The sequence below is a fragment of the Ischnura elegans genome, chromosome 8 (genome assembly GCF_921293095.1).
Source record: "Ischnura elegans chromosome 8, ioIscEleg1.1, whole genome shotgun sequence".
NCBI classification, from domain to species: Eukaryota; Metazoa; Arthropoda; class Insecta; order Odonata; family Coenagrionidae; genus Ischnura; species Ischnura elegans.
In genome coordinates this window covers 25,438,102-25,455,001 of record NC_060253.1, presented here as the reverse complement: position 1 = coordinate 25,455,001, position 16,900 = coordinate 25,438,102, and the positions used below count along the sequence as shown (strand labels likewise).

The following is a 16,900-nucleotide window of genomic DNA, read 5'->3' as shown; positions in this document are numbered from 1 at the left end:
AGACGACACCCTAAAATTTTACGGCTTTAGAAAAAAATAATATAAACACGTAAATAAATAAAGAGAAGAGCGAAGAAAAAAAGACGAGCTTAAAGGTGCCACTTTCACGAATGTCCCATTTTTCTCGCCAGGATCGCATTTTTTTTATCTTTTAAAATAAACTTCAATTCACTCCTTCCTCGTGGGGTGGGGAAAGCTTACGCGTGTGGACACCTCAAGAGACACTCGAGTTCCCGCGGGTGCGAAGAAATTTCAGCCTGCGGCAAAGACCAGAAAACTTCACCTGAGAGTCAATCTACGCGACATGAAATCCTTAGCATGAGGAGTTCTCGGGATCGCCACCGTGTCGGGAACTGCAATACTGCCGACGTTTCGGTCCGATTCGGCCATCGAAACGTCGGGAGTGATGACGTTCCTGACCCGGTGGCGATCCCGAGAAATCTTCACGAAATCAATTCGCCGGGAAAGCACTACATCTTTCTTCATTGCATAGGTACTTACAATTCAAGAAACTGATGAATCAATATGGGCAAAAATGGGCATTTACTGGAGTTACTAACTAACATTTTACAGGAGTCCTCATCGAAATGTAAATTATGAATAAATACACTTTATTATGTGTTAATAAAACAACGTATCAGTTGCCCTGTACCTGTCCAACACGTTTATGGAAAGACCAACAAGAGTTTTTGTTGACATTCGATAAAAATTCGCACAATAGATAAACAAAGAACAAATAGCGGATAAAACTATGAAAGACTAATGCTAATGTAACAAAGGATTTGTCTAACACATCAATAGAAAAGACCAATATTTACATTTTAAGGTTTCATACAAATTAGCCATATATATACAAAACTATAATTAGTGGAGAAAAAAGAGGCTTGAATTACGCCTAAACATTGTACGTGAATGTTTTACACTGCTTATAAGGGATTATATTTTATAACGAAACGAATAGAAGTTACAAGTGGCTCACTATTTGATAAAGGGGACTGAGAAAAGGATGATAGAGGGTGAAAATAAATCGACTTTTAACGTATGCTATATTTTATTCCCATTTACATACTTCAAATAGACATCTAATCGCGAATTTCAAGTGTCGTATACTCGACGCGTCGCGTATTTCATGTGTCGACATTGTGTCATACATTTTCGGAGTGATACATTTCGTAAACGAAAGATAATATCTACTCCCATGTCTATGTCAAATTTTGCGTGAAAACGGGTACACCAATATGCGTTGTAAAACCAGAAAGGTGATGACCAAAATCTTAAAAAGGTCATGGATAATACTTATACGCAAAGCACGAGGTCAAATACTTATATTGCGTTTTTTATTCCCTAAAAATCAAGCAAACGCAACACCACCTGCTTACATTCAAAGAGTTCCGAAAAAATCGAGATCGCGGGGGTTTTTGGAAAATTGGTCACGTTTGGGATATCAGTGACCTCAGTAACTGGTCGTATCAATGCAAATTGACACATGAATCTACTACATAATAATTAAAATAATAATATATAATAAATAATAATAGTTTAATCGGAAATAAATCATGAATTGCTACGCTAAGTTTCAAGTCTCTATCTCAAATAAGGTCAATTTGGACTTTAGTCCGGCTTTTTCCGATTTCGGATCACTGTGCGACGGCCCGGCTTACACGAGCTAATACAGCCACCATCCATCGGATCCGCTGCGTCGATTCGTGGGACACAGACTTAAAATTAGGTGAACATTCACACAACTCATTCGGTCACCAAAAAACGAGGGTACGGGATCTTCGCCGCATGTCTGGCCCGGAGGGAATCGTTTGCTGCCACGGGAGAGAACATAGATTCGGACGAGTTGATTCCGCGCTGTAACGGATATTGAGTTCGAAACGAAGGTCGACCTGTCGAGGGCGATGCAATAAAAAAAGAGGACAGATGACGGGCGTGGTGCGCAATGTGCCCGAATCCACTAAAAAGAGAATAAAAAAAGGGTCACACCGTGGGGAACAGAAACCTCCTGTGGCTTATCTCTGCTGCACATTCCTCAAACATATAAATTGCTATTCACCACCATTTACTAATCTCGCGCCATAACTGAAAAAAAGGACATTTATGAGGCGGGAAATAATTCAGAAAAAAAATAATGACCTCCCAACAGCACATTTTTTTTAATGGAAGAAAATAAAAATAGAACAAAAAATATATTAAAAACAGTTTGTACAAAATCAGTATATAAAGCATAAAAAGTATTAAATATGCTTTTAGAAATTTGGAGAACAGAGTAAAGGTGCCGATTAGGTTTATTATGACGTTTTTTTGTTTTATTTACCACTTTATTCAGTGAATTTTAGTAGTTTATCATGTAATCGATAAATCCAGAACTCTTACAGATGTTTCTGCCAAAAAATTATAACTAACGTCATCTGCTGATAAATTTTAAAATTATTTTTCATTTAGGAAATTTACTTGATTGATTATAACATAACGGAACACAATGTCAAATGTTTGATTATTGAACTAACAGCATTTTCATCAGAAGCAAGCCAGAGCTCAAAATTTCCAGCCGATCCGAAAATTGAAAAACGATAAATCAATTACAAGTCTCCATCGATGAAATAGACATATAGATGAAGCAAGTTAAAAAAGAGACTGTAAAAATGGAATAGTTCAAATATTATTTGAAATAAATAAACAAAGAAAAAGAAGGCTGGGAAAAAAATTCTCCTTGGTATCGAGCATTGACCTCACTTACATTCTGGCTATTGTTCACATTCTGGTGAAAGATTCTTTCCTTCAATGAGCGGCTCTAAGTGAACAAGTCAATGAGCCAAAACTAATGACCAGCTCGTAAAAGTGGGCGGCAACTCATGGGCTACCTTATTTTACACTTACGAGAGTGAGGCCTGTAGAGGAATAATTTTCCTTCGCAACTTAACTTTCCCATCCATCTAATTAATTAGAGTGTTGTTCAAAAGGTAAGGTCAGATTCGCCATAACTATTTGAATTTGGACAAAAGGACAAAACACGCATGCGCGCCGACTCCCGGCATGCCTTGCGCGTCAAGTGCCGCCATTAGCGTTACTAATGTTTCTGTGTGCGGTTTAAAGTGTCAGTTTACAATGTTTAATGCAATTGATCAGCCCGCAAGATTGTGAAATTAGGGCATTGATACGGTTTTTGTCTTCAAGAAACATTTCAGGGGTAAATTCATCGGCAGATTACTTAAGTTTACGACCCTGACATAATGAGTGACAGTAAAGTGAGCAGGCAGGTGCGAGTTTTAACCCTTTGAGTGGCTAACGATTTTCTAGGTGCTGCACTAAGATTGCCGAGGCATTTTTGCTGATTTGTGGTTTCACCTTATTAATGTATTCTTTGACGAATTTTTAGTAATATGCGTTAGTTTTAATAATTTAAAGTTAATAGTTAATGTTAAAATAAAATGAATATAGACCATTGAATGATTAGTGAACTGTCGGCATCTAAGAGTGACATTGCAGGAGGAGCGTATCGCGCTCCTAGCACTTTTCTCGAGAGAATGGGGGGGCGCGACAGCGCTCCCCGGCACTCTAAGGGTTGTGAGAGAGATGATGAGATGAAAGAAGCAGTTAACGACTTTATCTCCACAGGCGGCCGATACACAATCGACCTTAACGAAGCCACAATCGTTGCCAAAGTAAAAGGTTTCAAACAGAGACTCGTCAGAAAAGCCATCCAAAGAAGAAAAGAACAATTTCAGCAGGGACACCGGCATTAAAATTAGCCGCACTTGGCAACCCGTAGTAAGAAAAAACAATCAACAACCCATTCCTCCAACCTCCCGCTCCCCTCCCCCACCACCTGACACAGATACCTATATATAAGAATTTAAATTCCCAACTCCTCAGAATCCCTTGAGAAAGCGACCAGCATCGGTCGGGAAACGTTGGGGCCACCCAAGAAGTGACGCGGCGACATAGCCCAAAAGGCTTTATTCAACATGACGAGTACCCGCGAAAGTTTTAACGAACAATTCAAAAGCTTGTTGAACGATGTGAAAAATGTTTAAATAAGTATAGAAATTTTGGATAAAAATAGAGAAATATGCAGGGAATGTAAAAAAAACAATGATTTTGGAAAAAATTTTGATTTTTTTTCTTAAGCGGACCTTACTTTTGGAATAACCATCTTACTGTAGAAGAACTCATTCACTCTCTTATCTATCCAAACCATCTTATTCTTCTGCCACTAATTTCACCAGCAATATCATTTCTCCTGTAGAGTTCCCTAATCTCCTTATTGAATTTTCTTCTCCACCTCCCTTGTTCATAATTGCGCCCATAAGTCTTACGTGAAACTTTTATATCCGCATACTAACAATGATTTCCCCTCTAACTTGATTGGTATCCTTGTCTCTGAACCATAGATCAGTATTGGGCATATCACTGTTTTGTATACTCTTATTTTTGTTTCATGAGATAGGGATTTTGAAGAGAATAGCCAATGGCTTAAGCAAACAGTTGCCTGCACGCAAGCCAGCTTGATGGTCACGTGACTACATGATTTTCCATCTTGTTCGACTGCACAAAATCCATTCAGTTCTTTCCCATCCTTACCTTGGAATTGCCTCTTTGATGCCAAGAGGACAGGCGCTGAAATCGGAGCATGAAGCTGATTCACGTGGTTCACGGGGTCAAACTCAAAAATGACTCTTTAAGTGGTGATTCATGGTTGGAAAACGACCTTTCTGCACTTATTGAGGTCACTGGATCGTCCCAGCCGTTCTGGCAATTACTCTACTCCGCCACGCATAATCCCTCACTCCCAATTTCATGAATCAATGCTTCGCTTCCAAGGCGCGAGAGAGAACTCCAGGATATCCGTTGGAAACCACAAGAAATTATCGACAAACGCTCTTTCCTTTGGGATAGATTTCCTTTGGGATAGATAGGGAATATCAACGATATACATGATACACAGTTTAACACATGAGACGCGAGTTTTTCTAATGTACAGTTACCGTGAAAATTCAAATCCGTAAACGAAAATACTATGACATGGTATAGTTTGCATTACTGAAATTTCATTATTTTCGTCAAATGTGGCGGTAAAAAGATGTCAAAAAAGGGGTAGAAATTATCGAAAAATACTCTTTCCTTTAGAGAGATAGCGTTTTTCCATGTCGAAGGTTGCATCGAGCAAGGGGTGGAAGGGGTTCAAAACATCCCGAAATATCTAGGTTATTCAGTATTGGCTTAACCTCCTACACATGATGAACCATCCCCGGGAATACGTTCCTCCGTCCAGTGGTAAATAAATGTTGGTATTGAAAATGCAGGGTTATTCAAAATGGACCCATTTTCAAAAATTCGTCTTCATTAATTATCAAAAATTATTACATTTATTAAATTAAATTTATATCGCACATTATGAAAAAACTGTAAAACTTCCTTCTTTAATTGGTATTTAGCTTGTCCATTTTGGATTTGTACTTGAATAGATACGAAAATTTGAAAGTGAGTCCATCGTTTATTATAACCCTGTACATCTTTAAACCTACGGTCTTGTTTCAAGGTCACATTTTCCAGGAAAAATCCACTTAAAAGGATATTTAATGACACATTTTTAAACTTAATAGATTTAAAAATTCGAAAACATAACTTCAATGTGCAATGTTGACTGCGCAAGGAAGTATTAGCTAAAAAGATAATACTCGACGGGATTACTTTTTTGCAGCCAACATTTTGTACTAATATAAATATCACATTGCAAATTTTCCAATGTACTTCTTCTTCCAAATTTTTTAGAAATAATTTTTAATGACTCGTCACAGGGCCCATTCCCATAACTATGAGGCACTGCATTGCCCTACGGCTCGATAATTATGCTTACCAGCGGCGCACAGTGGGCCAAAATCCAAAAAAGCTGGCCAAAAGTCGAAAAATGAAGTTAGCGCAAATCAACCAAAAACAGTTGATATTCATTATTAAGCATGTACTCTATAATATAGGATACCATACAGAGCATGGAATACGTTAATATAATTTTTACAGCTGTTTAAAGTAGAGCATGTCGGAGTGATTTTAGCGACCAAATTTTTTCCGTTGAAAATAGCTAAATTTGTAGCTTCATTACAGTGTCGTTGTTACGAATATTGGTTTCAATGTATTTTTATCCATAAAATTGGTCTTCATAAAATATGGACAGTGTTTGTTTGATTTTACTTGTTAATTCATATTTTTATAATTTTTCAAAAACTGTGTTGATTTTTCATTGAATTTCATTTTTAACGGCAATTATCGTTTGTTTATACATCAGAATACACGGAGTTATTTGCACTGTGAGATAGACAAAAGCATATAGAATAATGTCCAGAATGCAGTTTTTGCGATAACTTGCGATCCTAATTTTAACAACCATATTTCTGTGAATCCACCCCGGCCGCACGGTCCACTGTGGCGGCCACGAAACGGCGGCGGGACTAAGCGAAGAAAAGATATGATATCCGTGCATAAAGACTACGGAATACTAAAAGTCCAATGACATTTGTCACTTGAATACATATTTTATGAATAATTGTCATATTGTGTTTGCACATTACACTGTAAATGGCTAAATTCAACGAACATTTTGTCGCAAATAACAATTTCTTGCTATATTGGTGACTGGCAATTCTACGATTAGGTCATTGGAAGGTTCCTCGGCAGAGTTATGGCTAAAATATGTTTGAAAGGATTTTCTCAGAATTTCGGATTTCCCTAAAGCATCATGGGCAGGCTGCGGTCGAGGGGTTTAGGAAGGTCATGCACGTGCAGCGACAGGCGCCCACGCCGAATGGTTGAGGATTTGCGACCCTCCGTACTTACTGGCCCGACAATGCTGGTTTTACAACCTTACCAGTAATGACTCTTTTCTACTTCCCCTAATTCATCGGTAGCTATCCCATGTTATGCTTTTTACACTTTTTTGTCTCTTTTTGCCGACCCTTACCGCCACTTGTTCCGACAAATGGAATTCTTAGTTAGGGTTTTTCGGTTGTTTTTGCGTACCACATCCATCAGTTGTCCTAGAGAGAGTGTCGAGTGAACATCCACTATAACACTGGATTGATCTGTTCAACGTCAGAAGCGCTTTAAAAGAGGATATAGTTACCTACTTGTTCCTGGGAACCAAAGCCTCCTTGCACCCGCCTCCCTTTCGTTGTGACTTCAATAAGTGTTCGTCGCATCCATCGAAAAAGATTTTACTTTCCATTGTAGCGAGAAGCAGTTCGAAGTTAAGCAAAATTTTTAAAATGATTCCTAGTTGTAGTCCGCAATTTTTTTTGCTACCCATGTAAGAATGATGATAGTTCGGTTTTCGATGGAACTGATTACCTGATATTTTTTAATTTCTTTTTGATTCAAGTTTTTGACAGTGAAATTGTTAGCTAGTATTTCTTCAATATTAAAATTATAAATTATTATGGTCTCTGCCACTGGTTTACATTTATGTTGCATTGCACTCAACTACTTATTATTTGCGGTGACTTTATGGTATGTACCCTTATCTGACGGTTTTACCCTTGGGTCTTCGCGCGGAGGCCGCGTGCGGACGGTAATAAACCTAACGGTTCGCGCGCTTTCCTAGCCCTTTTCACTCGGCGGCTGCCCACTTGTGTCCCCAGATTTGTTCTTTTACTTTGAACACGTGCAAATTTTTCCAATCTAGAAATTCATTTTTCCCAAAATAAGCCGTCTAAGCGATTGGCTCGCTCATTTCTAGCCGAGTCAGTTTCCTTTCAGTATTCCTTGTCGAATTGCCGAAGGACGTCCACAGAGTAGTTGCTCAGTTATGGATACAACGACAGTGACTAGTCAAGATTTACATAGTATCGTCTTGGCAAATAGATAGGGAACTAATCACAAAGTTTTTATACATGGAGCGGGAATCGTGAAATATGACATTCTTCCTATTGGGCAGCTTTCCGAAGAGGCATTGGAAGCCCGACACAAGGATTAGAACATTAGAAGATTAGAAAAAATCGGGTAAAACATACCAGAAAAGTTGACTTTTTGACTCAAAATTTACCTTATGCAAAACTATTTGATAGCTTTAACGTTGTTAGCAGTAGAAAAAATTCTATTTTTCCCTTGATATTTCCTGAGCAGAAGATAGGCGTGCCCCTGTAGAGTATGCTTCCCGCATCACATTCGCCTATTTTAATTGTTATCGCCCTTCTAAACAACATTTTGGCCTACATAATCCTAAATAAGTTAAATTGCACATTTACAATACACAATTTGTAAAATGTCTCGTTAATTTACTAATAACTTATTGTTAGACTCTAGCGACTTTTGGCCAGCTTTTTTCTATTCTAGCCCACTGTGCGGCGTAACTATGGGGGGGGGATGATGGGATAGATCCTCCCCCCCCCCCAAAGCTTCAGAGAAATAAAAAAAATTATTTAAAACTATTGTCTACTTTTGACAATTAATAACTGCACCTGCTGAAGGTTAAATTTTTAGAGCCAAAATCATGTAAAATGTATTTCCAGAGATGTCATTTTTCAAAATTTTTTCCAGACTGGTTAGGTTGCCTTAGTTTGCCAGGGGAGGGTCACCACCCCAGGCCATCCTATCCCCCCAAAAGTATAATCCTAGTCACGCCCGTGATGCATGCAAATAACACGCCATAAAATAATTTTCGACGAGTCATCACTTCGGCTATCCTCAAAGTCAACCCACGTATAGCTACGCCGATGATGTGAGGCATACTGCCCCTTAGGTTGCAACACTGATTCATTTACATATTTATATGCCAACACGTGCACAATACAGGCAATGTCAATATATGAATGCGCAATTTAACTGCTGCAAAAAAGAATGGGAAACATACTAGAGGGTACTATTCGCAAATGGCACTGAGTCTCTCGCCATTAATTAGGCGTCTCATTGAAAGGGTACAGCAAATCATGACTGAAAATCTTATTCGCAATGCGTTCATTTTGAAATATTTCATTCTTTAAACAAACATGAGTTGCAGAGGGCATTCAGCGCTATTATTTTCAGAAAAAAGATCTCCTCTACGAGTATACGGATCATGTTTTTTCTGATAAAAAAGACAACTTATTTCTTTCTATGCATTTTTTGCATTGATATTTTTATATTTTATATTAGGTTGTATTGTATGAAGGGAGTTAAGGAAAGTGAAATGGTAAGGAATGATCCACACAGTATTGATTACTTGCCCGATCAGCTCTCAGAGCTTCTGCATAAAAATATCGATCCACTTAATACCATAAAACGTACCGCAGAGTCGTGGAGTAGAGCACGATGCATAAAATCGTTTCCATTTATACCACCAATCTCTACTCCGTTGATCGCACTCAAACTCAAATTACAGAACTACCACTGATACGGCTGCGACAACATCCACCTATATTTAATTCTTGATCGTGACTAATGTACTATACAGTGTAATTACCCTCTAAATTATTACAATATTTTCCAGCGAATTTAACATATACAAAATATAGGATACAAAATAAGTAACAGAAATCCTTTAAACAGCCAATACTATGGTAATAAACAATATGGTTCACATAAAATGAGAATCATCATACCATGCAAAAAAAACTATTCCAAGAAATGACTCCTGCGGTTAGCTTCCAATAAAACACTTGATGACAAAATAAAATATGAGAAAATCGCGTGAACAAGAGACGAAACAGCCTCTTTTTGAGAATCAAATTTTATTTCAACCAGGAGAAAATTTATGGAAAAAATGCGGAGAAAAGTTAGGTCGGACAAGAACCCGTTGCAAATGAAAACAGAGAACTTGGAAAAAAAGATGGGATGCAATCGAAAAAAATCGAGAATAAACAAACCTCAAGGCTGGGGATAGAAACACTTAAAAGGTAAGTCGACTTCAGACAGAGAAAAAGATAATATCCTCGAAGATTAAGACATATATAGCCAACCATGAGCTGAGGACGCCATGAAAATGAATGAACAGGTACAGCGATGAAGAAAAAACAAACAACAATGTTTATGATTTTGAAAAAATTGAGTAGCATTATTTTACAAAAGTATGAATTTTTTCCATGCATTTTGTGATACGTGAGGCTCTCAGCACGAGAGGCATACGGGACATAAAATATTGACATGATTTTCTCAGAATGTTGGCAATTTACGAGACGCTAGGCCCATCATGGGTTCTTCAAAATCGAATACGAAAAGTAAAAATGGACAGAAGGTAGGAGAGATAGTCAATCTAGACACTGTGGGGAAAAAGGAGCGCCTTTAGTGACCTCATCAGCCCTTAGGCTCATCTTCAATGGCAAAGACTTCAACATCTTATACGTAACGAGAGAAAGGAACCGAGGGTATTTAAGTAGAACACAGAGACGCGCTTATGGGCTATGGGACCTGTTCCTGACTTTCTCAGCATTTGGGACCATCAACAGACTTCAAACCAAATCATCAAATACATTATAAGGAAATATACCAACATAAAGTAAGTATGACCACCGCGGAGAACTACTTAAGGGAGATGGGTGCTTCTCCTGACCTCCTAAGCAGTTGGGACCCTAAGGTGACTTCATCGGGTATAAAAGAAAAGCGGGAGCTGTACCTAAATTCCTTCGATTTTTGGCCTATCGACAGACTAAGTTACGGAATTTAAAATAAGCACAGTGTTTATATTCTACGGATACATACTCATGGGCGTACCCAGTGAGGGGCAGGAGGGGGCGGCTGCCCCCCCTTAGAAGCAAAAATCGCGAATGTCTTTAAGGAAAATAATATTTTTTCAAGCAAATAATTTTAAAAACTAATAAAGAGCTGTTACAGTTTCCTTAAAATTTTGGTTTCATTCACCTCTTCCATGCTTAAATCTTACCTATAACTTGAACAACCATGGCTTGTCTTCCTCCAGTTTTGATCCTGGGTACGCCCTTGGACATACTTACGAATTATTGGGATATTTTCTTTCCTTCTCAGACTTTAGAACCATCGCAAGGTTTCGACACAAAATACGCATCTTAGAAAGAGACAGGGGAGTTCGATAGGAGACTCCAGCATCCAATATATCACGCGAGAAAGGAAACATAATAGGTTTACGATAAACACAGCGGAGAAAGGATAATATATAAACAGCGGAGGCACAGTCAATGGGGTAGCAAGGATGATGCGCTACTGATCTTCTTCAATATTACATACATTTTTGTCAATGGATACAGGGGCAAGAGTGATATTCAGGCCATAGACCATTTGGGGATAGGGGATTTTAACAGCAGATTTCACCATCGAATGTATGAAGTCGAGAGAATGACAAGAGGGTAGGTATATACACACACTGCAGAGATACGGTTAAGGAGGTAGTGATTATATGTATCTGAACTTCAATATCAAATATACAAATAAATATGAGCGGGAGTGAGATACAGAGAATGGAGGTCCTTAAGGGAAGAGAAGTTAATCAGGGAATTCATCATCAAACATACGAAATTGAAGGGAACATAAGATAGGTATGCAAAGACAAAACGGAGAGCCAATTAAAGGGGAGGGCCATAACACACAGGGTACATACAATACAGACAGCGGGGAGACACAGTTAATGAGGGATTAGAGAGAATAGATTGCTGCCCTTCTTCAATGAAAAATACACAAAAATCAAATAAATAGAACCTGGAGTGAGGTACAGGCAACGGAGGGCAAGAGGGGAAGAGAAGTTTATCAGGACATTTATCACCGAATATTCTAAATGGAATGGGACAGAAGATAGGTATACATAGGCTATGGGGAGAGAGAGTTAATGGGGAGGGCCATAAGAACAGGCTACAAGACAGACAGCGGAGATACAGTCGAGGTAGTAGGGGGAATACGTTACTGATCTTCTTCAATATAAAATACAGAAAAAACAAAGAAACAGGAGCTATAGAAAGATACAGGGAATGGAGGTCCCTAAGGGAAGGGATGTTAACCCTTTAGCTGCGGGAATGCTGGATTTAAGCGACCAGTCTGTGCGGGGAAGAACTAAGAAATATTTTGTCCTCTAGCCTAGCCGAGTTTTTCCCTCATAATCTAGAGCAACCCCTCTTCCTTTCTCACTAACGGATGGGCCTACATTTGGGCATATTTCGTAAACATATCAGCAGCGTGGAGCAGGAAGGAAACAATAAGAAATGGGTATTACGATAGGAAATGCCGGGAGCCACCCCCGGCCATGAAGGATGGCGGGGGAGAGTCGAGGAGGATGTAAATACAGTTGTTGTTGTGTGTTTACAACCTCCTTGGGGAGAGTAAAGCCGCACCAGAGTCCTCTGGACGGCAGCTCTCAACACTACTCCCTCACAGGGTTAACTAGCGTCAACTAGGTAGTGTATTATCGACAATCCATGGGACTCTGAAGCCGCACTAGCGATTCCTACAGTGAGGGAAAGTACACTTGGGCTCTACCCGGGAGGCAATAAAAATTTTGGGAAACTACCCTAGGTCACAGAATAGAAACCTTACGGAATTCCGTTAAGTATCTATTCTGTGCCTAGGTAGTCGAGCAATGGTCAAACATTTAAAAACCTTTTTCCCGCTGTCAGCGTACAAAAACGTAAAAAAAAAACGTTCCCGCAGTCTAAGTGTTAATCAGGACATTCTTCATCGAATATACGAAAGGGATTGGGACATAAGATAAGTATGCACAGACAAAGCGGACAGCCAGTTAAAATGAGAGGACATTCATATACAGGGTACAATACAGACAGCGCAGGGAACACAGCAAAGGGGGAATGAGGGGGATGTGTTGCTGACCTTCTCAGCCGCTGTGAGAGCAACGCGAGACGTCGCCGGTTGGCCTCCTCCGAGTCTGCGCCTCCGTTGCGGCCGTCGAAGCACGCGGGCCCGCTCGAGGGTCGCAGGTGCCAGTTGGTGCCGCCGCCCGTGGCGTCGCCCTCTCCATGGCCGAACAGGTTGTGAGGCCCCTGGCGCACGTTCTGCAGCAGCGCGAAAACCCGGTGCCACATCGGAAGGACACCCTGAGGCATGCCAATCCGACAGGAAGAAAACAGGGGACAGGGCAACTCCAGGACCCTTCGCCACGGCACACAATCGCGGGGAGGATCCTCTGGCACCCCCGATACCTCCACTTCCTCCTCCGTCACCCCAACACTGTGGTCACCGACTTCAACATATTCGACATCTTCCACGTAAAATACGGGAGGTGTCTCTTCCGTAGAACCTCCCACTAGTTTGACGATGTGGTTGTAATGGAATCGAAGTCTTTCTACATATCTTCTCTTCCAGGCGTTGATATCACTCGGGTCCGCGTGGTCTTCCGTTTTGATCCTCCAACGGTCACAGGAGGACGACGAGATGATTCGAACGACAAGATCTACCGACGAGTTTCGTGATAAAATAGGCCAAAGGACGAGAGGACTAGAGCGACGAGATCACAGCAAGGCTTCCTTTGCGAAGTGTGAGATGGAATCTAGAGTTGAATCTATGGCTAGGATGGAAGCCACTAAAGAAGGATGAAAATTGAAAAAAATAAACAGTGTAATTAAGGGGTAACTCTGAAATACTCACAATATATGGAAAACCGGGTCCTTCACAGTAACAGATAGGCAGTTCAGACCAATATCTTCAAAAATAAAGCACCAATTATAACTTGCACGGGCTGAACACGATGACGACTCGTAACATCGACAGATTAGTCCCCGAACGCAATATTATTCACGGACAAAGGTGTAGATATTAATACATGAAAACGCAGCTTACGAGCAGAAATGAATTTAAACCACTTCACAGAGTAAAACTCTTTGAGTTTAAGACGAAAAAATAGGATAGCACGTTCCACTGTAATCCACAGAGCACAAAATAATCACTGCGCTGAGCTTTTTCCGGCGATTATCTGAACTATAGGCTTCGGACAGGATTTCGAGTTGGGAGAAGGGAGGGATGATCGCCAAGTCTTTTTTTTCGGGAAGAGGGGGAATAAATCAGGAGTAGGACGAGGAAGCAATTGAAACAAAAGAACGGAGGCCGGCGAAACCTCCACTACTTTTTATCTCGCCTCTTTCCCAATATTTTATTTTTTCCATCCTTCCTTCCTGTAAAGGGGCAGCGAACGCCACTTTCCCTACTGCGCGAAAGTGACTAGGTTGTGCTCGGAGTGAGGAAAAGACGAAACCCCTCCGTAAGAAAAAAAAAGTCGCTTAAGAGCGTTAACACTTCCACTCAGTTTTGGGTACGGTAGCAAAACACCAACTTTGCAAAACTCACGGCAACAACAAACACTTTTTAAAAAAGCAATTGCAGCACAGTTTTTTTACCGAAAAATAAATGAAAAGAGCGTGTTAAGATGGCCTAAGATGGCGAAATCAAATGTAAAAACTATTCTTCACTTTAACTTTTCAATTACAGTAGCACTCAAGATAAGATTTCTGAGGCGTTCATCTAGGTCCGTAAGTCCGGATCTCGGGCTTCATTCTGACGCCAAAATAAAAGGATGCCCTGGGATTTAGATGAAATACACTATCAGCAAATCCGAGTAAGCGGTACAAATACACCACAGTCAATTCGACGAGGAAAATAACTGTACGAAATCAAGGGAAACGGATCACACGAGTGAATCAGCCAAACCACATCCCCATTTTAATCAGTTAATCCTAATCAAGTCGGTGGATACAACGAACATAAAAATTCACACACGAAGAGAATACTTTAAAAAACGCGAGCGCGCAAGAGATTAGTGCGGCTTATCTCTCCGAATAATTTGCCTCTAAGGCATAATACACTACTAAAAACGATTACTGGAAGACAATGATCCCACTGCCACTTGATGCATCCAAGACACGGATGCACGTATTTTACTGTATGAAAATTCTCGAAATCACTCCCTATTTCACCCTAATTGAAGTGTTCACACTGAAGTAATTAGCATCAAAATAAAAATCACCTAGCCATAATTTTCACCCGAACTGCATTTTAAAACAAGGACCACAAGAGGAAATAATGGGCAAACATCCAACGAAGCGATTATTGAGATAAAAATTAAAAGTATAAGATCACTGGCACGTGAATAGATCCAAAAAGGTGATAATACCAACTCTTCAAAGGAAAATAAAACAGTAGCAACGGGCAACACTAAAAACTACAAATCCTGCGAAGATAATCCAAAGGTGATTGGAGGTGGACAAACTGATGAAAATCACTAGTGCTCATCCAAGAGACTGCCGGAATGACAAAATCCACTGTCCAATGGAGAAAACAAACGCGATCCTCGGGTATATCCACAGTAGACCACCACAAACAATATCCTTCATCCCCCAATGGTCACAAAGGCAACGGATGGCCAGCGCGGGCAGTTACGACGCGCAAATCTCTAGAAATATTGCACGTGTCCGGTTAATTGGCCAGATGATGATGATCACCAAATGTTTTCAGCCCGTCCGATGGTCACAAATTCAGCGGGCGGTCCGCGACAAAAGTGGCAAAGTAAAATAGTCACTGAATCTGCATTAAAACACAGCAACAGAGAGCCATCTGCACATAGTCATTGCTAAGGGTATACTAGATGGACAGATATATAACCACCAAATGTTTTTACCCCACCCGATGGTCACAAATTCGGCGGACAGCCCACGAAAACAGTTGCAAAGTAAAAGAGTCACTGTATCCGAGCTAAGCTTTATCAACGGGGTGACATCTGCACTAAGTCATAGGTGAGTGTACACTAGGCGGCCAGAGATATAACCACCAAAAGTTTTTGGCCAGCCCAATGGTCACAAATTCGGCGGACGGTCCATGCGACGAGCGCCGACGCGAAAAGTGTCGCGCCGTGGGGTCTCGCCGGCAAGAGTCAGGGGGGGAGTAGTCGACTCGGCCGGGAGGCGTGGAGACACCGTTATCACCCGGCCGTCAGCTGACTGTTGGCACACCGCACTAGGGAGGAGGAGGATAGGAGCCGACGAAGCGGAGAGAGGCACACTCACACCACGGGAGATGCACAGTCCTTTGTTTTCGCGCGCCAATTATCCGCCGCTGCCGCGAGGGAGAGCCGTGTCGGATTCGCGGGAAAGCCGGTTCTCCCGCCCGGCGCAAGCTGCCCGGCGGGTCTTCCCTCAAGACGACGCGGATAACAACAAGGTGCAAAAATATATAAAGCTCAAGAAGACTCACGGTCGCTTCCGTATTCGCCGAGCGAAGTCTCGAGCCCGCTCGCCCGCTGACCCCGGTCCGCCGACTGGACGAGCATCACTCTCGGTTGTTTTATTTTTAGGATCAGTGTCCGTCTCACCGTGAAGAGCGATTTCCAGTTTCGAGAATAAATACCGCTACCAGATTCCACCTCTATTCCAGGCCAGCGGGAGAGTTCGATTCATAACACTGACGTATCTGCGACCCTCAAGTGGGTCTCCTATCGCACTGATTGAGATGACAACTGCTGCGGAGCGTTAAAATGAATTAAAATCTCTTTCTCGGAGCACTTATTTAATTAAAATATTAGTCAATCCCGAAATTAGGAAAAATTTTAGGCATTCGTCAAGGTAGACAAACTTGTTACCACTCGATAATTACTGGCGCAAGTAAGAACGAAGTCGTTTTGTCAATCGAAAAATCTCCGACATCAAACCAAGCGGTACACCGATGACTCGAAGCGTTACACCCACCAATTTCCAACCGCGTACAGATTCATAATAGGCCCAATTCTGATCCAGGCAAGCACGCAGACGACTAATTCAAGTTATTCTGACCTACTGACCCACAGATATAATTTCAAATTTGCTAAATTGAGAGCCATTGATAATTCGTTGACTTAAAGGTTCAAGCGGACACACGAATTGAATTGTTCAATCCTAATTTACACTGCAGTTCAACCTTAAAACCAAATTATCAAGCCCTTCTCACATTACCCGTCGATGACAAACTGATCCTTCGCTTCCTGATGCGA

General features: G+C 40.9%; 1 protein-coding gene across 2 annotated transcripts in view; it reads right to left on the bottom strand.

Annotated features, from left to right (window-relative positions):
• Positions 1 to 14,912, bottom strand: part of LOC124164191 (tyrosine-protein phosphatase non-receptor type 11-like) — a 1,101,414-nt gene extending 1,086,502 nt beyond the window's left edge. The window contains exon 1 of one of the 2 annotated variants that reach the window (XM_046541402.1): positions 12,760 to 14,912. In XM_046541402.1, the coding sequence (XP_046397358.1) occupies positions 12,760 to 12,992 (233 nt within the window). In that variant the 5' untranslated portion in view covers positions 12,993 to 14,912. The remainder of the gene's footprint in view (positions 1 to 12,759) is intronic. The other variant, XM_046541400.1, reaches the window with a different exon arrangement.
• Positions 14,913 to 16,900: the final 1,988 nt, after the last annotated feature.